The sequence below is a fragment of the Fusarium vanettenii genome (genome assembly GCF_000151355.1).
Source record: "Fusarium vanettenii 77-13-4 chromosome 6 genomic scaffold NECHAsca_20_chr6_4_0, whole genome shotgun sequence".
Classification (NCBI taxonomy): domain Eukaryota; kingdom Fungi; phylum Ascomycota; class Sordariomycetes; order Hypocreales; family Nectriaceae; genus Fusarium; species Fusarium vanettenii.
This window is the reverse complement of record NW_003315865.1, coordinates 1,354,054-1,375,989: the sequence shown is the minus strand read 5'-3', so window position 1 is coordinate 1,375,989 and position 21,936 is coordinate 1,354,054. Positions and strand designations below refer to the sequence as shown.

At 52.8% G+C, this 21,936-nt stretch overlaps 6 protein-coding genes across 6 annotated transcripts; 2 read left to right on the top strand and 4 right to left on the bottom strand.

The window, feature by feature from the left end:
• Window positions 1–2,589: 2,589 nt before the first annotated feature.
• On the bottom strand, window positions 2,590–3,817 carry NECHADRAFT_81803 (uncharacterized protein; the record flags this gene model as incomplete). The annotated part of the gene is made up of 3 exons (XM_003044791.1): window positions 2,590–3,254; window positions 3,304–3,397; window positions 3,509–3,817. The coding sequence occupies 3 exons, from the start codon at window positions 3,815–3,817 to the stop codon at window positions 2,590–2,592; spliced, it is 1,068 nt and encodes a 355-aa protein (XP_003044837.1).
• Window positions 3,818–4,427: 610 nt separating this feature from the next.
• On the bottom strand, window positions 4,428–6,418 carry NECHADRAFT_81802 (uncharacterized protein; the record flags this gene model as incomplete). Its single annotated transcript, XM_003044790.1, has 12 exons — window positions 4,428–4,699; window positions 4,749–4,836; window positions 4,883–4,946; window positions 4,997–5,184; window positions 5,240–5,440; window positions 5,495–5,546; window positions 5,598–5,741; window positions 5,790–5,861; window positions 5,910–5,977; window positions 6,025–6,127; window positions 6,176–6,244; window positions 6,297–6,418. 12 exons carry the CDS (start codon window positions 6,416–6,418, stop codon window positions 4,428–4,430), a joined length of 1,443 nt encoding a protein of 480 aa, XP_003044836.1.
• Window positions 6,419–7,345: 927 nt separating this feature from the next.
• On the top strand, window positions 7,346–9,292 carry NECHADRAFT_94512 (uncharacterized protein; the record flags this gene model as incomplete). Its single annotated transcript, XM_003045192.1, has 4 exons — window positions 7,346–7,661; window positions 7,709–7,866; window positions 7,916–8,884; window positions 8,933–9,292. The coding sequence occupies 4 exons, from the start codon at window positions 7,346–7,348 to the stop codon at window positions 9,290–9,292; spliced, it is 1,803 nt and encodes a 600-aa protein (XP_003045238.1).
• A 5,191-nt stretch (window positions 9,293–14,483) lies between these two features.
• Window positions 14,484–17,249, bottom strand: NECHADRAFT_81800 (uncharacterized protein; the record flags this gene model as incomplete). The annotated part of the gene is made up of 9 exons (XM_003044789.1): window positions 14,484–15,071; window positions 15,109–15,230; window positions 15,612–15,690; window positions 15,750–16,064; window positions 16,275–16,394; window positions 16,582–16,789; window positions 16,874–17,064; window positions 17,107–17,129; window positions 17,159–17,249. The coding sequence occupies 9 exons, from the start codon at window positions 17,247–17,249 to the stop codon at window positions 14,484–14,486; spliced, it is 1,737 nt and encodes a 578-aa protein (XP_003044835.1).
• A 164-nt stretch (window positions 17,250–17,413) lies between these two features.
• Window positions 17,414–19,574, top strand: NECHADRAFT_100948 (uncharacterized protein). The gene has a single exon (XM_003045191.1). The coding sequence runs from the start codon at window positions 17,759–17,761 to the stop codon at window positions 19,178–19,180; it is 1,422 nt and encodes a 473-aa protein (XP_003045237.1). The 5' UTR covers window positions 17,414–17,758; the 3' UTR covers window positions 19,181–19,574.
• Window positions 19,575–20,915: 1,341 nt separating this feature from the next.
• NECHADRAFT_81798 (uncharacterized protein) lies at window positions 20,916–21,517 on the bottom strand (the record flags this gene model as incomplete). The annotated part of the gene is made up of 2 exons (XM_003044788.1): window positions 20,916–21,413; window positions 21,467–21,517. 2 exons carry the CDS (start codon window positions 21,515–21,517, stop codon window positions 20,916–20,918), a joined length of 549 nt encoding a protein of 182 aa, XP_003044834.1.
• Between the last annotated feature and the right edge of the window lie 419 nt (window positions 21,518–21,936).

Sequence of the window (21,936 nt, the reverse complement as noted above, 5' to 3'; positions counted from 1 at the left end):
TACATACCACAGAAACACACAAACACACACATACATAGATTATTTAGAGGGTCTTTTTGCCAGCAAAAGGTATAATGTAATGAAAACACACGGAATACGAGCACAGGCGTCAGCACCAACCAAACTCTCCTCACTCATTCGTGAAAAAGACTTGAAGCATACGCATTGACAGCCCCGTACTCACAAGCAGGGCACTTCCCTGGATGCACCATCCGCCGTCTTCGATCTGTCAGCGGTTTGAAGGCCTGCCCTGGTAACCCTTGTCCCCAGGTCCACATTCGATCTTCACTAGTTTCTTGACTTTGAACCAAAGGAAACCCCCTGTTCTACCCTCAGATGACCCCACAACTCCTGACAAGGATATAGGCGGGGAGAAGGGAACGGGCGAAGGGGATATCCAACATAGGTGAAGTCTGTATTCCGGGGTTGCAAGGTCAAATCTCTCTGTCTCTCTGGCCACTGACTCTGGAGAACCAACACAGCGTCGCCTCGGGCCAACCTGTGGCCCCCAAGGCAACGCAACTGGTGGTCAATGATTAAGGACCCTTTTCCAAACCCCGGAACTTCTTCTCCAGAGTTTTACCGGTTCCCACCCCCCGGGGATTCAACGTCGTTGTTCCCCGGGTGGTTCAAAGTTCCCCGCATCATCGTGGGCCTCACACACCTGACCGACCCCAACTCTCTCCTCTCGCCTTAACGCCGGTCGCGGTCAAACCACCCATTACGTGAGGGGGAGAACACCCCCGGTCGCCATGGAGAAGAGTCAAAAGTACGAACCCTGGACAACTGTTTGAAATGCCATCTTACATGAGCAGTCTGGGGGAGTACCGCATGCGGACGATGAGGGGACGAAACGTTTCCTAGAAGGGCATCACTGAGAGAGCCGTGGCGTTTGCGATGTGACTGTTCACGAATCATGCAAACGTCACATCGTCAAGAACCTCAGACGTCGAGAGAAGAGACTCTACTGCCGTCAGCATCACTTTCTCTCCTCGGGTGGCTTTCCTCCGAGTCTCGACAACCGTTCCCCATTCCAAGACTGTCGACTGAGACACACATTGTCGATCACACCAAGAGTCATTGCATTATTCTTCAAGAGACCGCGGCTGCCCTCGACATTCCATTCCAGAACGAGGTCGGGTTGGCTTCATTAGCTCCCGCGGCCGCGGCAATGCAAGTCAGTGAGAGGCTCTGAGAAATGCCAAGCAAAGAAGACCTTGACGAAGGATGCGAGAGGGAACAAGACTAACGCCTGCAAGGGCATAGCCTCCTCTCTCGTCCAATTGGTTCTGCCCAACCTGCATGGCCCTGCGTAATCGCACGACCAAGGAAGAGAGAGTCTGATCGCGGCGCCTCAGGAGGGCTCGAGAGTCATTATGCAGTACTCGGCCGGGAACCTGAGGGTGTGTGCATCAACCCTGCTGCCACGCGACTTGTCTTGTTGGAGGTTGTCCTCTGACATGCGGCTGCGAATATATCTCTCATCTGCCACAAGTGAGACACAGAGCCTAAAGACTTGGCAGTTGTTCTACCGCAAACTCAGTTTTCCCTCGGCCAAACCCACGATGCCCACTAGTCAGCCTCGCCATCATTGATCCAGCTCCGTGATCATTATCCGTATATCTCGGGAACAGCCGCGGAGAGACTTGCCGTGTTTGAGACCAGGCAGCTCTCCTTTGATAAGCACCAGGAACTCGAGTGTATAACCTGGGGCATTGATGGTGTCCTCATTTACATGGCACCCGGCGCCTCCGAATGGCTGTGTCTGCTTGATCCCTGTCCCAGCCGTTACGTGTGTGTGTGTGCTCTGACCATGCAAGAGACGGGATGGCGTCTTGTTGTGCATGTGTATTACAGGAGAAGGCTTTTAAAACCGCGTGAGCCCGCAGCTGATTCTCCGTCCATCAAATCTTGTCGCATCTGTAGACGAGGGTGGCGTCTGAGATCAGACCCTTAAGAATCAGGTGATGCATTGCATCTCAGGGTGAACCGGAGATCAAACTGCGAGATATACCCTCCTGTTCATTGAGATGCAGCAGCCCAAACGATTGGAGGCACAATTCGTCTGCGGTTGGTCCCCCTTGAGAGTGGCTGGGATTTGTTCCTGCAGCCAACAGGTGTTGAGAAATGAGCATGAGATGATCATCAACGAGTTTTTCCCAGAGTAAAAAGATGCCAACGGTGACCGTTTCTTGTCGTCGAGGAAGCCGAGAGCATCTGTGCTTTTCGTGTTAGGCGAGATTTGTTGGACATGGCTTGTGGTTCGTATGTATGGATGCTTGCTGGGGTTGTCGGTAATTTGCGCGGCGGCAAATACTAGCAAGCGAAAGCGTACGGTAATCAATGACTGACAGTGGAAGGGTCCATCGAGTCGGCTATCGTTCTCGCTAAGAGTTTTTGGTGCCTGGTTGAAGGAGTTGGGTTGCGTTGGGCGATTCACTTTGCTTTTGCGGGTGATGGGATCTACAGATTTGCTATACAACTACTGTTATTACATACATACAAAGCGATTAGCCCTGTTTTTGTTCCCCACTGAAGCAATTGTATGATCTGATCCTGTGAATACCAATGAGTGATGCTGAGATGTAGCTACAGCGAGCGAAGAACTTCCTCGAGGCGTGTGACCCTTGCGTCAAGGCTTTCCAGAAACGCGTCACGACCGAGGTCGCCGTCTCCGTTACGTCGGTGCTGCTGCTGCTGCCGAGCCCCGAGCGGATTTACCTCTCTCTTCATGTCTTCGCTGTAGCGTTGAACCAATGTCTTCAAGTCGGCCTGCATCCGTTGAAGCGTCTGTTCCAGAACCTCTCTGAACTCTGCATTGCGTCGCTCATGGTACAGCTTGCAGCATTCCTTGGGAGCATCGTAGGAGCGATGATGGCCCTCGTGAGCCACTCCGGGCTGGACATTTGGTACCTGGCGATCGAGCTCGTCATCGAGGAACGACGAACGAGAGCCAAAACCCACGGGCGAAGCAGCACGCGTGGCCGAAACTCCAGGCCTCTTGGAAGGTGTGTTGAGGACATCCTCGTCTGCCTTTCTCTTGAGAAAGTTTGAAAAGGAGTCCGACCGTGGAACACACCCGGCTGGTGGTCGGGGGTTCACGTCTGGAAAGAGGTTTGCGCGAGGTGGATGAGCAGCGGCGGGTTGAATCACATTCTGACGCGAGGGAAACAGAGACTGGACTGGGCGTAGGCTGCTGAAGGATGGATCCTGTTGTCGGTTGAGGCCATCTGAGGGACGAGGCTGCGTGAAGACTTATATAATTAGCCAAAGGGTGTACCACTCCATGCCCTTCTCACTCACCAGGTGCCAAACCGCTCTCGGGCTTGATCATCCGCTCGTCGTTATCGGAAGAAGACGCAGCGATATAGTCCTGTATCTGCGCCTGAAAGCCCTGCTAGAGCTGGCCAAGATCAGGTTTCATGCCTCCTTCGGCAGTTGTCGTCCCATGAGCACCCCCAACATCATGGGCAGGCCTCCCGTGACTTGGCCCAGCAAAGCTATCGACGTCGATCCAGGGATACATTTCCACGAGCCGGGCCTTGAGTGATCGTAGCTCGCGGGTTGGATAGATGCAGCGAATCATGACCCAGATGCCAAAGTTGAAGTCTGCATTGTAGAGCTTGTGATCGGATGGCTTTCTTCGATTGCTTAGCGTGGCGCGAACCTCGTGAAGTCGTGAAAGGATGGTGATTTTGGTTTCTTGGTCCCATCCTGAAGAGAAATCATCCCAGGCAGCCTTGATGCGGCCGAGGCTGGCTTGGTCCTCGGGATGCTGTGATAAATTGTAGAGGGGCGGGAATGTTGAGGCGGCCATGACGATGGATTCTAACTCCGCGGGTTAACGATTAGCTCGACGACGGGAATGTTTACAACCTTGCCTCGAGGAAAGTGAAAGGCTGTTTGGATGGAATCGTGATGGAAGCTTCTGTTCTTGTACGACGGCCTGTCTCGAGGCTAGAATCGAGGTGCACCCGGGTTCTGTGACAAGCCTCGAGCCAAGAAGAAGTCGCGAAGATCGATGACTTCAGCTCTCAGATCAAACCAGAGGGGTCCAGGAGATGTGGCCTTGAGAGAGAAATAAAAAGCGAATGGGTAGTTAAGTATAGCAAACCTGAGCCTAAGCCTGTGCATGATATTCTTCTCGTTGTCGAGGGTGAGGAGGGAGATGGCAGGTTTCAGTGGTGATAGAGGCTAAAGGGAGAAATACGATGCAAAGATTCAATCGGGAAGGATGTTTGTTCTGTTTTGTTTACAGGAGCCAAGTTCTGTCTTTATTTGTGTGGATGAGAGCAATGCCCGACAGCTGGCGAGCACTGATTCACTATCAAAAGCCCGCTTCGAGCCAATTTCGACCTCCTGAATCCTTCTGAGATGATTTCACTGGTTTCATATGGCCGCCAAAACTAATACCTCTTCCAAGCCACTTAGTACGAATATCTCAATCCGCTTCGAGACAGTTTGCGTCCATTGCAGAAGTAGTACTGAAGGTTGGCAACACATGACAGCACAACCGCCACGGCTGTTAGGGCCATAATGACAGCAAATCCGATAGGATAGTTGGGAGCATCCTCTGAGCGGAAGAGCTGCTTTCCCACGATTCCAGCGCAGTTGGCCGACATGATGTGGATGGCCAGCGTGACTGATCGTTCACCCGGCGTTCTCGCGTTCAATGAGAGCCAGGCGCCATTGACGGGGTCTGTTGATGTTAGCTTGAGGTCTTTCTTGTAGTACAAGATTTCACTTACGCCATGGCCATGAAAAGGCGTTCGAAAGGGTAAAGATGGCAAACTTGAGTTTGGAGTTTGTCGAGTCAACCAACACATACATGCCAATCTATACATCATTAGAGCAAATTCGTCGAGTAACAATTAAGACTTACGTTGAAAGCTAGGCCAATAACAAAGCCAAGCACAACCATGGGCCCACGGGCTCTCATCTTGTCACTGAACTTCTGTTAGCCAACAGTCAACACATGCAACTAATGGGTACTCACCTTGCCCAACCCCAAAACAAGTTGGTAAACAACAGCAGCCAGGATCCAACTGAAGACATGGCGTTGGACTCGAGAGGCTTGTATCCAAAGCTGGCGACCAGGCTTGGTGCATATGAACCAAAGGCAGAAGCGGGTGCAAGGCCGCAGATGGTGAAGCCGACGTGCGGGAGCAGCTTCCAGTCGGTCAACTGAACAATGTGAGCAAACATGTAAACGACAATTCATTTGGCTTCAGAAACTTACGACATTCCTCATCTCTTCCCATGTGACGCTCTGCTTGACCTGGGTCTTGGTAGGATCATCACGCAAGACTCTCTCGTAGAGGATCTTAGCCTCCCGCTCATTGAAGTAGCGGAACCCGAGAAGGGAGACTGGCTTGGCGACTCCGGTAGGGAATGTAACCAGAAAGGCTATACCAACAAGGATGGTGAAGATTCCCTCGAGCTAGAGTACCAATGGTCAGTATAGGTTCCCAAGACTGGGGGGTTGTCAACTAACAATGAACAGCCATTGCCATCCAGCCAGACCGGCGACTCCTCGCATGTGCAAGCTTCATACGGCGTCAGTTTAATCCTCATGCCCAAGTTCTCGATATACTTACATGCCATAGGCAATAAGGCCAGTTACGGCGCCAGCGACCAGGTTGCCAATGAAGAACCAAGAGTACCGCTTGCTAGTCTCCTCTCTCTTGTACCATCGGGTCAGGGTAAAGAGGGAAGCCGGAATGAAACCCGCCTCGCAAAGTCTACTTCAAGTCAGTAACTGCTTCTATTTTAGGGGGTGGGTGACATACCCAAGGAGGAGTCTAGTTGCCATGAATGGACCAAGGCCCTTCTGGAACGCCTGGAAGGTTGCGACCAGGCCCCTTGTATCAGTTAGTACATAGCACCTCATCGCCAAGCTTTGTACTTACCATGCAACGATCTGACCGCCTATCCAGATAGTCGGGCCAACCCGGTATAGGATGAGGTTGCTAGGGATCTAGAGTTGTCAGTGTACATTCTCGGCAATGGGTGAACTAAACATACTTCAAGAAGGATAATACCCAACGACAGCAACTGCTGGCCAACATTGAACTGGTTTTGAGTAATTCCGACATCCTTGAAGAAGCCATCGGTCAGAGCATTGCCACTGTATTGTTTAGTACCGGTCTGAAGGACTATCGAATGCCATGCTTACATGTTTCCTCTGTCGAGCTGCAGGGCAAAGAAACCCAAGATCAGGAGGGGCAAGATTATAAGATCGACCCTTAGATACTGTCAGTATGATGTGTTTTCATGCCGATAATAGGAATACTGACTTGCGAAGGAGTCTCTTCTCCTCCTCCTCTGTCCACTGAATAGCATCAGTGTCGGACTCAGACTTTCCGACAAGATCACTCTGCAGAGTGTCTGGATGCTTCTCATCTCCTATGGTCTCCATGATGCAAAATGACTTGGTAGAAGCTAACAGCCAAATTCGACGAGATTTTTGCAGATCAGTGCGAACCAAGAGACTACGGAAAAGAAACCAATTTGACTGCAACGCTCTCTATTTAAGACAGACGGAGCATACCCTCACTTCATTCCACTTCTTTGCAGGGAACCCATATATTGGGACGAACAATACCACCGAGTGGAAACCTGTACCAACATCAACGTGTCTAGAATTTCCCGTTACGGACATCTGTGTCGGGGAGACGCGGTGCGACTCCATACTGCTACGACGTCCCTGCCCCAGATAGCTTGATGCCGGTGAGTACTACCGTCCGGAGATACCAGGTTATGGCCCACTGTAGCCCGGACCACTGTGGTTCTGTAGGTGATGCTATCGAACTATAGAATTGCGACATCGAGCTTTTGAAACTTGACCGCGCGGTTCAATTGGGTTGGAGGTACGCGTATTAAGATTTCTGTGCAAGTCATCATCGGTGAATGCAATGCCCCGTGCTCGACAGTATCTGAGATTTGCCGTATTTCCGTGCTTGTTTGGTGGGAGATGAATAGACTGTTGAACCTCTAAGCCCCCAATCTATCTCATCCAGTCTCTATCAACAACCAGACCAAATCTTCATCACTGACCACAAATCTTCTTGGAACTCGTCGGGTCGTCGCTGAATTTTCCCACTAGAAGACGCAGAGAACCACACCTTAGCGTTGATCAATACGTTGCTCAGCATTGGCGTGATCCATGGGGTTGAGCACATCATCAACCCTCCCGGGCCCGTAATCTGGAGACCGGGACTCCGAATCTAGGCAGAAAACGGCTGCGAGATCCGAGACGAGTTCCGCTGGATGGAGTAAATATAGCTGATTCTCAGAAGCAGATTTTTAATCATCTCAAGAGGACATTGATAAAACAAATGTCAAGATGAAGCTCGAGTCGGTTCAAGCTGCCCTCGCGTTATGGGCCGTTGCCAAGGCCCAAGATAGCCAAACGCCCTTGTTCGGCTCCGGGCCGGAGAAGGCTACTCGGCCGAATATCGTCTTTGTCCTCACCGACGACCAGGACCTTCATATGGACTCGTTAAAGTTCACTCCTCTTATTCAGAAGCATCTTATTGATCAGGGAACCGCATACAAGCGTCATTTTTGTACCACTGCTGTGTGCTGTCCTTCTCGCGCCAGCTTGTGGACGGGGAAGCTTGCTCACAACACCAACGTTACTGACTTGAATCCTCCATATGGTGAGTCTTGTCCCATTCTCTGTGAGCTCAATTTTAACTTTTAAAAGGAGGGTTTCCAATTTTTGTAAAGAATGGTCACAATGAGAATTATCTCCCCGTGTGGCTTCAAAATGCCGGTTACAACACATTCTATACCGGCAAGATGTTTAACGCCCATACTGTCTGGAACTATGACAGTCCTCATCTCAAAGGGTGGAATAGCTCGGTCAATGAACAACATCTGCCTCTCTCAAGGCTTGAGCTAACACCATCAGGATTTCCTCCTGGACCCCAACACGTATGACTACTGGAACGCAACCTTCCAGAGAAACCACGAAAAGCCCAAGAATCACCTCGGTGAATACTCTACCGACTTGGTAGCCAGCAAGGCCTACGGCTTCCTCGACGACGCCGTCGCAGCCGGTGAACCATTCTTCCTCGGCATTGCGCCCATCGCACCACACAGCAATGTTAACAGCACGATCCTCAACCCCGTCAAAGGGCCAGACGATGACGTGCCAGTCTCTGACGACCTCTTTCGTGTGAATTTTCCCAAAGCCGCAAAGAGACATGAGCATCTCTTCCCAGACGCCAAGGTCCCGAGGACGGAAAACTTCAACCCTGATAAGCCTTCCGGGGGAGACTGGATCAGACGTCAGCCTAAACTCACGGATGAGATGGTCGAGTTTAATGATCGCCATTACAGGGGTCGTCTTCAGGCTCTCCAAGCAGTGGATGAACTTGTTGAGGGTCTTGTTGAAAGGCTTGAGAAGCACGGCATTCTAGACAACACTTATATCTTTTACACAACCGATAATGGGTATCATATCAGCCAGCACCGCCTCCAGCCCGGAAAAGAGTGCAGCTACGAGGAGGATATCAACATCCCGCTCATCGTCCGCGGCCCCGGTGTACCAAAGGGAGGCATCTCCGAGGCAGTTACAGCACATGTCGACCTTGTACCTACAATCATGTCACTTGTCGGTGCGCCTCTCAGGGCCGACTTTGACGGATCCCCAATTCCACTCTCTGCTTCAGAGCTAGCAGATTCCCCCCGAACTCGCGAGCACGTCAATGTCGAGTATTGGGGATGGGCCATCAGTGAGGGCAAATGGGGCTTCAACGGTGGCGAAGACAAGAGAATCTTTAACAACACCTACAAGGCTCTACGGGTCGTTGGTCAGGACTATAACCTTTACTACTCTGTCTGGTGCACGAACGAGAAGGAGTTGTATGACATGACTGTAAGTGATCGAGAGTGCACCACTAGAACTGGCGACTAACCTATACAGACGGACCCGGGCCAGCTCAGAAACCTTCTTCACGCAGATGAAGCAGATCTAGCTTCTCAAACAACAATCCTAGGATATCCTCTCAAGGATGTAGTCCCAAGACTGGACTCACTTCTCTTCGTGCTCAAGTCCTGCAAGGGATCGACCTGCTCACAGCCATGGGCAGCCCTCCATCCCCAGGGTAACGTGGAAAGTCTACGTGATGCACTATCACCTCGCTTCGATGAGTTTTACGCACAGCAGACTCGAGTCGAGTATTATCGCTGCGAGTTGGGTCACATCATTGATGCTGAGGGGCCTCAGTTTGAGAAGGATGGGAATGTGTATTGGCAGGGTTCGAGATGGAGTGATTGGACTTGATCACGAGAAACGCACTTCATCATAAGACAAAGTATTTGAATGATACATGGAGCCATGTTTGGAGCCCTCGTCGTGTCGATACTAGATCACTTCTCTTATCAAAAGCCTGTGTACCTCAGGGTAGCCAAGTCCAACATCTCAACACATCGGAATATCGGAATATCATGACATCCTACGAAAGCTCAGACCTACAACTGTGACAACCAGCTTCTACCATGTCAGCTCCCGTCTCATCGATATCGGTGAAATCCGCTCGATCTCGATACACCTCGCTTAGAGTCCAAGTTGTGTCATTATCAACGATGTAGGGTCCACAAGCCCACTGTCTATGAGTCAAGGGACCTTAAAAGGAATCAGGCACGTAATTCAAGATTTTAGGTGATGTAGGAAACCCACTTTCCCTCTATAGAATTAGATTATCGCACCGTGCATTATCACTGAGCTTGTTGTCAGGGGCATAGCCGGGATAGGGGGACTTGCTGGGCGAAACACACAACACCATCGTGAACCCATCGAACTAGTTTTGGTGTGAAGATTTTTCCTTTACTCTACCCACATCGATAGAAACCCGATACCAGGCCTCTTGGAACTGTGCGAGAGACGGCTATCTATCACAACCCGTTCAGGCAGCCCTATCTGTCATGAGCCCACACACTCTTATCTCAAGCAGCCTTATCTTCCCCCAGAAGGGAACATATCTTCAACCCCGGAATCCCCGGACAGTCTCTCGGCAGAGGATGAAAGATATCAGCTAGCGTTTTGAGAATCTGGGCAGCTCTGTAATTGGGCAATGCATGCGCTATCTCTAGATGTCGCTAGAGAGTAGCGCCCACCCAACTCGTAGATCTTATGCATGTAGTTTATGGCCATCCTGTTGTGAGATCAACGACACTGCCGACCGTGGTCACCTGACCGGTGTTTTAGGAGTTGACACACGGAATCGACGACACTCGTCTCTCATAGGGGCGCTACCCGGTCCGTCCTCACAAGGCATCTCTAGCTGGCCGCCAAAGTAATCGCTGTCGCTCACTCGAGATTCGGTCACGAGAGCCGAAACAACCCAGACGCCAGACCTCAGGATCTTGGTAACCATCCCAGAGCTACCCCTGCAACCCCTACCCATATCTCACGAGAATGTGGCTGCTGTCGTAGGTAGCTTATTTTGACCCTGACGAGCTTCGTAACGAAGCTCAAAAAGGGTGCTCAAACTAAGAAACCAACTGCCAAGGCCGACCAAACTATGGTGCAATTCTATTACAATGGCAAGACAAACATGTCGCCGAGACCATGGGTATCGTTTATTGACACCGAGAGAAGAGCCAGCTTGACGGACAGGAGATGACAGGCTGACTTGTGCTTCCACATCACGCCCTCCGCCGTTTGAAGCACTGGCGTGTTGCAGCAGAAATCGGGAGCTGCACCATATGACAGGTCTGCCGAAATGGTCCGTTTGCTTGATGATCCCAAGAAACGGCCCATGTTGGCACGGACGCCGCCGGCCAGGGTTACAGCCGCTCAGATGGACGCATTGAGCAGGGAGACCAGGGCCTACCAAGGCCAGGCCGAGAATTAGGCACATGATGCACAGGCATTGGAAGGGTCACAGTCGGCAGAGGAAGACAGGGCATGCAAGGGTATGGATCCGTAACCAAGGGAAGGACAGCAAGCACTGTGCCAGGTGAGCCACGTCTGAGGAACTTCGTGTCCGTCCCAGGCCTTGGCTCCGTTAAGCAGGAGAATTGAGAGCCGGAGCTCACAAGGACTGTCGCGATCGATTTTGAGGAGGAGCTCCGTGGCCGCTACGGCGCCGTGTGCCAATGCGGCGCCTAGCGGCTCACGGCTATTCTGTACCCCTTGGTAAGCTCAAGACTCTGGGCCAGCTCGCATAGAGCTCCGCCGCAGACAAAATGTTTGGGCCATGAAGATCGATCTTGGCGTAGTAGTTTATGTGAAATAGAGCCTCATCGACTGATGCCCATCGATCGCCGCCGGCGCAACCGTGCTGAAGCCAAGTTTTTTCTGCCTTGGGCTTAATCTCGTCTGCATATTTGCCGTGGACCCTCTTGGAGCCCAAACAATGCAGTTGATGCCAGATTCGATCATGAACGGGTAGCAATTACCGTCCCGTTACCCAGACCGCTACCGAAGCTTGTCTCGGAATCCCTTGCTCTCAGCCAAACAAACAGGGCAAGGGACGCCGAAATTGACTTCATTCCCATTCACCGTGTCTTGACCGGCATTAACCGCTTGCTGTCGGGACAGGTTGGAGATGAAACAGCCGTGGGATTGTCGTGAAGTGGAACGGAGCTGAGGGAGAAATCTCAGAGAACCCACCAAAAGACTCATGCCGTCTTGTGATTGATAAAGAGGATCCCATGGTATAATAATAGCGTAAATGGCCCGCGCACCAAGTTCAAATGCGGCTCAAAACCGGCGCTTGGCCCACGGTTTTCTGAGCTAGAGGAGGAAAATTTGAAAAGACGTGTGGTTAGCAATGTGCCCGTGCACATAATATTGGTGGTGGGAGAGTGACCCCCAGCCAAAATCGATGTGCCAAGCCTGGTCTAGAGAACTCGATCTAGGGCGGGTTTCCATGATGTGATGGCCCAACAGCAATGGTGTAAGTGATGGCGAATGTGTCGTTTATTTGGCTTAAATCCATTGATGCTCAGGTAATGGTTTAGAACCAGCCATTGAGGAACGAGGGCCAAGGCCAAAGTCTAGAGCTGACGCCTGGAAGCACGTTGCGCTGGTTTGGTACATGATTGCACCATCGTAAAGAGGCGGTTCCCGAGATGGCGACGAACCAGGGTAGGGTGACAGGGCTGAGTCGCGAACACCCAAGGGGTTCTCACGATGAGATGTGGCTCAGGGCCGTGTGAGGCAGACTCGACCAATCTGGTCTTTCAGGGGACAGGGTGTGAAAGGGCGTGAAAAGTTGATGAAGGGTGGTGGCCGACCAAGGTTGGAGGCTTCTTAGGTAACGGGAAAGGCACTGTGTGGCTGGCGATGGATCGTCAGGAACGAGCAATGCGTTACGTTGCGCACCCTTGCAAAACAGCCAGGTCCCTCGAAAAGTGAAGGGTTTTGTCGAGAACTGCAGCCTGTAAGATGCGGCTCGTCTTGATTCGAGTTATGCCGAGGGAGGCTTCGGGCATGGCTTGCGCCGCATATGTAGTTGCCGATCTTTGTGTCTGTCAACAAGAACTTGGCAGCCTCAGAGTTGATGTTGAGTGGTTGAGAGCCGGAGGCCTTGCGCAAGCAAACGTGCGCGTGCGTGTGGGACTCAGGTGCTGGTGGCGAAGAACAAGAAAAAGAAGCTGAGATGGTGGTTGAGATCCACTTTAGACCGCATCAGAACCTCCAGACCTGACTCCGCGATGGGGTCAGTAGACGTTCGATGCCAAAGGCGGAGATGCTTCTGGTGCTTCTTCGGGGGATGGGAGTACCCGCGACTAAGAATGGAGCAGGGAACATTCTGGTGTGGCCCAAATATCGAGATCCGTGGGGATGAGGGTGAAGCTTCAAGCGAACAGATACCCTAAACACGTCACCCAGGTCTACGTATCTGAGACGGGATGAGTGAGATCTGCTTCATCGAGAAGGTTTGAGCGTCCGATCTCATGGTCTGAGTGGCTTTGTAACACTGACGCTGTGGCAACAAGGTCCCGAGTAAATGGGGGTCGTATTGATGTTCAAATTGGCGATGTTAACGTGATGTGATTCACCAGGGTGGATAGTTGACTCGCATACACGACTTGAATGCTGGAAGAACGTGAAGTCCATGTGGCATCAAACTACAACTGTAAGTTGATACTGGCGGAAATATCGAGCCACGTGTTGTGAGACCAGAGTGATACACCGAGATGCCTGGCGTAGACCTCTGTGACTCGTTGGTTGTTGGACCTCCACGACAATAGGAGAGCGATCTCCGTAGTACATAGATTCTCTCACCATGGAAGGCCTTGTTGGCCGCAAACCTTGCTGATGCAACAAATCTGCTTCACGATGCCGTGATCGAATCGTTACGTGGAAGGGTGTGCGTGTATTCCAGAAGGTCCACGTGGGTGACGAGCCAATCAAGTCGTCATACCGCAAGATTCAAGGAACGTTCGTCTTGGGTGTCGACTCGGCTCCAGTAATAGACCCCTTGAAAATTCCAAGATCGAAGCTCCAAATCAAAGGCACCGTGAGAGCACGACCGCAATCGTGTTAGTGCCTTGAAAAACTGTGGAGGCGGTTATTCAAGTTCAGAGTTTTTCCCAGGATCTTTGGATGGCATGGCACCTTTCCACGACCGATGATGGTATGGTCGAAGTAGCCAGAACGATGACGGACCAACAAGGAAAGAGAGGTCAGGGACGTGCTCGCCTAGAAGGTGAGAAGAAACGGGACGGGCACGGTGCAGATCGGTACGTACCCGCCGCGGTGTGGCCATCCATTCGACTTCCAACCACGGTTGGCTCTTGCTCTTGCGCTTTCACCTTAACGTACGGTAACTCGGCTCCGTCCCTTCCCACATTCCACCGTCACGCTCAAGAAAATTTTTCATCCCATGGTGACCTGGGAAAGAGCCCCACAACGTACCCCCACTGTGCTCAGTCGCAGGAGGAAAGGCGCTGGACTCGAGTGGATTGCACCATTTAGCACTGGCCCTGTCAAGGAGACCAGCTGACGGCCAAGGAACCAGGCCAGCGTCAAAGACGTAAGAAGGTCACCGTTTTGCCTGATGAGCTCAGAGCGGAACCGGCATGAATGATGTGGATACGGCTTCCATCGAAGAAGTTTTTCGCTCTCTTAGTCTGGCCTTGTTTGGCGGGGCCGGCACCGGAGGTGCAAAATCTGAGACCGGCCACCTGACGTGTGTGATGGCTGGGCGCTGGGCTGTAAACAAGTCGTCACAGGTGAGTCAAGGACGCTGGGGATCTGGAAGCTCTCACGAGAACATGATAAAAGTGACAGATCAAAGCAGGATACAGCATGAGTGTGATGATCGGCAATTCGACGACTCCCATTGAAAACGGATGTGGTTATGTAAAGAAGCCGGGGTAAGGGCGTTGCTCACATGATGGACATGCCAAGTTTGAGGCACCTGCTTCAGACGACATGCAAGGGAGCAGAGTCGGCATCTTACTGGACATTGCCGTTTTGTTGTCGGCTTTGCTGCATCTGCTGTGGTTGATGCGGCTGTTCATGCCCGTGCAGTTGTTCTTGGCTGCTTGAATGTGCCATTTGACTCCCTTTGCCCAGCTTTGAACAAGCTGATCAAGCAGCCATTCGCATTATTACCGGATAGCCACCTCACATCCATGCCAACGCACACGGCAGAACATCTGCAAGCCAGCATGTGAAGAGGGCTTGGATAGTGTCTCAACAATATGTAACTCGGAATCGACGAGAAAGAGGCAATCCCCAGACCCCAGCCAGTTTGCTCCGCATCATCAACCCGGACGCGCAATCTATTACTGGCCAAGTCGAATCTGGAGTAGATGATGTCTCCTCGTATGTTTGGACCATGTGTCGTATGCGGCGACTCACAGTGCAACCGCGACGGGAGACGTAGTTTAGCCGCCAGAACCGTTCTGTGCTGTTCCATGGTGACAACCGGCCATGTCCGGCTGATGCCTTTCAGGGACCAGAAACGAGAATTTCCTAGTGGGGCAAGCCGGCGTCTCCATCGGCCGAGAGTCGGGCTTGGTACCTCCGGGCAGAGCTTGTTTGCTTCTGCTGACCTGTCCAGCTCCGGGCAAAGAACCTCAGTAGCGGCACCTGAGGTCGGCTGGTGTGGACGAGGTTCCAGTTGTCTCTTCTCGCACGAAGTCACAGGGGTTCTCCTTCGACGAGACAGCGCCTGACTCTGCTCCTTGACAGGGCTCCGGAGGGCGTACACCGCCTGTAGCGTCAGCGACTGTGGGCACTGAGGTGCTCTGAAGTACGCCTAATCAACCAGAAGAGGGATGCACCGCAGCAGCATTGGATCATGTTGACTTTGGTGATGCCAGAATCACGGGCGGTCCCTCCAAGGTCCGAATGTCCGCTCACTTGCCGTATTTTAGGGCTTCGCGCCGTGATATGCGCTACTCCTTCCCGCTACGGGAACGCTTTAGCGCCCTCCTGCCCTGTAGCCTAAAAATTACAGCGCTATGAGGACGGAACGCCCTCTGTGCCTTCCCTGCATCTGCCGCCGCCAGTGCCCGTGTGGCGTAGGTTGGACATCGTCTCCGCGGACTCTGTCCGGACTCTCGACACTCCGAACAACGGATTTCCGAATTTCCATGCAATTGAGCACGTTTAAGCATTCCGCAGTATGATCACTTACAACCTTTCTCGGCATGGCGTTGCTTCAATTGCTCGTCTAGGAGAAACAACCAGACGACAGGGCGTATGAAGCTGGTTGGCTGTGGTTCTGTCGCATCTAGAGCGTCATGTGCTGTCTAGTCGCATCGCGTCACCTCACCTCATCTGATGGTGTTGGCTTCGATTGTTCCCACAGCAGTTCCCGAACGATCGAGGCACGGGGAGTCGAGAAGCTCTCAAACGGCACAGATTGATCAAAGGGTCTCCTTCCCCTGCGCCTACCGGCCCGGTCTTCGGTCGCGCTGTGCCGATGCTTTGCACTGCTGATGGGCGCTCTCTCACAGCGGACTGGATTGAGGCTAGTGTGCTCCTGACGAGGAGCAGTCTCGGGAACATGGCCCGTCTGTGCTGGGTGAATGGATGGATTGGTGTGAATCGACGGGAGCCATGCCGAGACAGCAACAGCAAACTCAGCCTAGCGAAGGGGAATCATGGGATCAGATCAGCAAAGCGGGATTACCATGCCGCAATTAGGGCTAAATTTCCCTTTCTGAGAGTGAGCATGTTTGAGCAACACTGTACTCCGTACATCACCAGGCTAAGCCTGGGCAACCTGCTCATCAGATCTAACTCATCTGCATCAGGAGTCACAGTATTCTTCTGGAGTCAGTATCAACGGACGAACCTTTCTAAACATGGAGAGCTCCCCTTGCGAATTGACAACCGGCCACAACCGGGCAGCATCGGTTCGTTTCGTCTCCCTTACGGTCTCGACGTCTCCATGGCCGTTGTCCTGTGCAATATCCTATCCACCCACGGGAATTAAACCTGGTCCCACGATCCACGATCGTTCTGCGCAAGATCCAACATCCCTCCTATTAGACCCACCAAGCAGCTCGCCATCGTACTGCTCTTCGTACTGTCCGTTACACTGTGCCGTTCTCCGTTCAGCATCAGGTCAGAACGTCGGGCATGCCAAGACGCAGGCCCACAATCGCCCTCTCAGCCAACCGCACCGTCTGGTGCTCCTCCACAGACCATGGCGAGGTCCAAGCCAGCCAGACTGTGCCCGTGTTCAGTTGCGAGGGCCCGGTCGTCAAGCCCACCCTGATGGTCTCACGCCCACCGGCGGTGGCCAGGCCACGCCCTACTGTCCAGAACCACAGCGACACAACCACAACCCACACGCCCAGGGGAATCCTAGAGCATCCCAGTGTGCATGGAGAGGTGGGAGAGTCAGGCGGGAGCCGCCTGTCAGTGCATGTCCACTAGGCGCCACATTACAAGCTCGCCATTACAGGGCAACCTTTGCTATGACACATCGTTTCCCCCAGCCCGGCGTAGGAGCTCTCTGCGAGTCGTAGTCCTGAGATCAGATATTTAGTCTTGGTGATGCCCTCTGCCTCTCTGTTTAGGAAGAGTCTCTCTCCATTCTTCCTCATACTCATCTCTACTTGAATATCGAGTTCCCCAGACTTGAACAAGGTTCACAGCACACACAATCAACAACCACTCACACCAACCACAAGCCCTCCTCCCACTTACAAGCCATCGTCGTCACTTACACACGATCGAAGCTTTCGAAGAAACCCAAGACCGAACGATTCAAGACAGTCAACCACAATTGACCTTGCAGACGGACATCAACTCGAGACCACATCTCCAGTTCTGATTTCAGTCACTCGTTCTTTCTGCAGACCATCATATAATCGAGGCACCTGACCTTGAAAAGAGCGAAAACCAAGAATCGCCCCGCCATCGGCTCTCAGAACCTGCAGCTTATACCCGGCTTCCCAACCCTGCCGACCACACACCCTTTGCACACGAACAAGGCTCCCTGAACTAAAAAGGACCCTTGAAGGCATCGTCATTGCATCACTAGGGACTGCAACAAGTCACAAGGCCACCCTCAAAAAAGCACAATTGCCCCTGGCCATCTCCCGCCCGGTTGACGCCATTAAATCGAAGCACCCGCTATCGGCGCCGGCGTCGACAAGACAGAATTACATCAGCGTGCAGAGATTTTGCAAAAACTCGTCTCTGCTACTTATTAGCCGCCGACTTCCAAGGGCCCGTCCCTGGAACGTTCTTACCCGCCAATCCCCGACCGCAACTTCCTTCCAATTCTAGAGTGACTTACAAAAGGTCGCTCCTTCAGAACTAGCAGCCATGCCCCACCGCGTGGCCAACTTCCTCCGTACTTCATCGGGCAACATTGCACAGATCAAGAAGGTCGCACGATCACGCACAAACAGCCCTTACACATCTGATGGTGAGGATCGAACAGAAGTTCACGCCGTCAGAATGCCAGACCTCGCAGACGCCGTCAAGAAGCACCACCGCATCTCACTGCCTTTTGGCAAGTCGAGCAAGGAGCAGGTTTCAGCCGTTTCCATCGACTGGAGCATCGAGAGCCCCCCGGTTGTCTTCCATGGCAACGCCGAGGACAGCACCGGAGCCCTCATCACGGGCCAGATGTTCCTTGATGTCAAGGAGGAGGCTGTCGAAATTGGCAGCTTCTCGGCATCCCTGAAGCTTCATGTCTTCCAGAAGCGACCCTTCCAGAGCCACTGCACGGATTGCCAGAACCAGTACACTGAGCTCCAAGCCTGGCAACTGCTCGCTCACCCTACCACTCTTCGAAAGGGTCGTCACGCATATCCCTTCTCTATCCTCCTTGGTGGTCACCTCCCCGCTACCATGGATACCCCCCTGGCCGCCGTCTCCTACGAGTTCAAGGCCGATGCCTACGTCACTCGCGGCATCAACTCTACCTCTGGCACTTGCGCACCCGTGCGATTTGAGAGAACTATTCCCGTGAAGCGCTCTCTGCCCGAGAACGAGATCCCTCACCACTCTGTCCGAGTCTTTCCTCCCACAAACATCAAGGCCAGTGCCCACTACAACAACGTCATCCACCCCACCGGTACCAACTCAGTCAGCCTACGACTCGATGGCTTGATGAGTCGTAACGAGAAGGCCAAGACTATTGATTTCTGGCGACTAAAGAAGGTTACCTGGAGGCTTGAGGAGACGATCAAGACTGTGGCTCCCGCCTGTGAGCGACATGCTCCCGCCCAAGCTCAAGACCCCGAGAAGAAGGGTCTTCCTCGGAACGAGGTTCGTGTCCTGGGTGAGAAGCACCTGCACGAGGGCTGGAAGTCGGACTTTACCGGTACCGATGGCAAGGTTGAGATGGAGTTTGACTACTTTGCCAACCAGTACAAGTCTCACAGCAAGGAGCTGAAGTATGCTTGCGATACCAAGTCCCACGATGGCATCGAGGTGACCCACTCGCTCCTCATTGAGCTGGTCGTGTCCCGAGAGTACGCGCCCGAGGGCAAGCCACAACTCGCAACACAAACGGGCACCGGCCGCATTCTGCGGATGCACTACGGCGTTGTCATGACGGACCACGCCGGCATGGGCGTCAGCTGGGACAACGAGGCCCCGCCTGTCTACCAGGACGTGCCCCCAAGCCCCCCGGCCTATCCTGTGCAGGAGTCCCCCATTGAGTACGAGAGCCTGGAGCAACTCGATGCTCACCGACTCAGTGTTTCCAACTCTTCCATTGACAGCCGACAATCCTGAAACCGCCGGCAACCGCTCAACATATCCTCTTCTCGCATTAATACTCTTACTGGCATAAATTGCCGCATGTTTTCTTTGTTACAACTCCATGAGATACGCGGCGATCTGATTTGAAAAAGCGATATACCCACCAGCGTTGAAGGAAGACAGAGATGCTTCCACATTTACAAAGGAACGGGACTACAGGACACATGGGAATGACGAAAAAAAGGTGTTGGGTGTGCAAGACACACAGAGAACAGGTCACGAACGGGTGGGATGAAAACAGATCCCATGTGTTGGAAATACCAAGCGACGAAAGCCACTGTATCTTAGTAGCCATGAATAGCCCAGGCCGCCCAAAAAGGAGCAGGCTTCGGAGGCATCATGATAATCATCAAGAGAAAGATGACACAACTTGTTTGTCTGAGCCCAATGTGAACTGTCGAGTGTAATGACTTCGTAACCACCTGTCATGTACCGTGACAATTGCATCTCATGATCAGTGCCACAGTGACAGTTGAATTTGCCAAGAAGACGCTGCCAAGAGAAAGGCATAGAGCTAAAGTTAGGCGAGGGCATAGCGAAGTCAAGGTCAGGCAACCATGACAGAGGTCAAGAGATGGCTCCCGAGGATGTTTCTCGTCTCGTGTCTAGCATTGGGCGGAAGTGCATAGACGTGGCTGCAACGCCAAGCGGGAGGCGTCTGGGGGACGTCTGGGGGTGAGGAGGGGGAGCGGGGTGAAGGAGGGCTGGATAGAGAGAGACGAAGACCAGGGGAAGCGAGAGAGATAAGAGAGGTAGAGGCTAAACAAAGCAAAAGATAGGTTGGGTATTGGGGGTGTGATTGACGCGGGGGCGGGGAATTGGATGTGGCGCGGATCGTGGTAGGCCAATTCGAAGCGTTGAAGCGGGAGATGGCTTGTGAGCTGGACAAGCTGTGCATAGAGGTTGCATTGCTGGCTTGTGACGATAGCCACTCTACAGCCGAGCCGGGATCGGAAACAATGTTTGAGGCTGGCATGTGCATCGCCAGTCGAGGTCATGACACCTAAAGGCTGCGCTACTGTATGTATCCAAGACGTTTAGGCGGCTGAAAGGCGGGGGTGATAGACAGGAGGTGCAGCGTAGATCCCGAGGGCCGTGGGGAGGGCGGGATTCAAGTCCGAGGAGATATGTGATAAAGTATGCAGCAGCAGCAGCCAAAAGCAAAGCGAGGAGGGGATGATACAGCAAGCGAGGTAGGGAGAGGCGTTGAAAGACATGCGAGGCATGATATTAGGATGGTGTTGAGGGGAACAAGAAGGAGGGCACACGGACCAGATGCAGACACACAGATGCAGGCGGTTGAGAGCGGGCGTTGGAGCTTATCTCAAGTCAACCAAGGGAACCTCGTCTCATCCTATCATGGTTGATGGCCTCTTCATCTGATGCCTGTTTCCCCAGGTTTCCCTAGATTCATCACCCCGGCATATCCCCGAGTTAGAGGGTTGTAAAGCAGCAAAAATGATGCATTGTGCAAGGGAGGTACATATTGATCAACTGTCGTGGCTGTCTCATGTGCAAGTCAGACACCCCAATCCAATCCTTTCAACCTGCGGTGCAATCTCTAACCGGCCTCATTCCCGGTCTTGAAGACACCCCAGACTCTGACGTGCGCATCAATCCCGGGTTGTGTCGACATTGTACATGCACACCCCGCTTGATTATCATCAACATCCTGACTGCTTGCTTGCTTGTGTCATCCCTTCTCTGTTCATCCGGACAGACACAGTCCATACGGGAAGAAGCCGAAATAAGTGCACGCGCCGCATCCACCGCCGCAGGTCGTGCTGTTCCAGCACGCAACCGGGGGAGCACACTCGCCCAGAATCTCGGGGTGGACGACTTCAGCTGCGGCGGGATCGGTGCTGCTGGCCGCAGGGATACCCACGCCGACCAGCCGGCCCGCGCCAGCCGCTGACGCCCGCCCCTTGACGGCGCCACGAGGGGAGTGCAGGATAGCCGCCTCGGAGAGGACGCCGCGTCCATCGGGGGCAAGGCCGTGAGTCTGCACCGACGAGAGGTGACGGTAGTCGAGGACGGAGGAGTTGGCGGCGAAGCTGCGGAGCACGCCATCGGTGCCGATGTTCAGAAGGCCATTGGGGTCCTTGACCATGGTGCGAAGGATGGAGGGCAGAGGGCCGGGAGTGTATTTGAGGAGAGGGTGAGCCGACTTATTGTCGCCGAGCGTGGTGTCGGGTTCTGCGAGGGCCTGCTAAGTGTCAGAGATGCTGTTGGGCTTGTTGCTGATGGATGATGACAGACCATGCCGAAGAAGAGGATGAGGAGTGACAAGAGGAACTTTTCGAGATTCATCTTGGACGTTTTGATACACTGACTGTGAGATCAAGTGATTGCTAGTGTTTCTTACGGACGGTGGTGTATCGAATCGTCAAGTGACGATGCAAGAATGCGAACAACGAGCTCTGTTCACAAGAGGTCAAGAAACGAGTATTCAAGAAACCAATGGGGGAGAGAAGATTCTGAGAGAAAAATTTCAAGATTTCTATTGACAGGTGGGACGGGATGGATTTTCAGTTGCCAGCTGCCAGCCAGTGCTGGCTGTTTTGAGATTTGCGTCGACGTCGAAGGTCATGGCACTGCTGCCAGCTGGAGGATGAAGATGCCAAGATTCATGATTTTGGAGGCGTTTGTACTTGAACTCGTTTGCTGAGGAGGAGCTTGAGGTTGTGGAGGGAGTGAAGAAGGCACTTGACGAGGAAACAGCATCAATT

Bases quoted from the DNA above. Each gene is read 5' to 3' on its own strand.
- NECHADRAFT_100948 (XM_003045191.1), top strand. From the start codon at position 17,759: ATGCCCCACCGCGTGGCCAACTTCCTCCGTACTTCATCGGGCAACATT.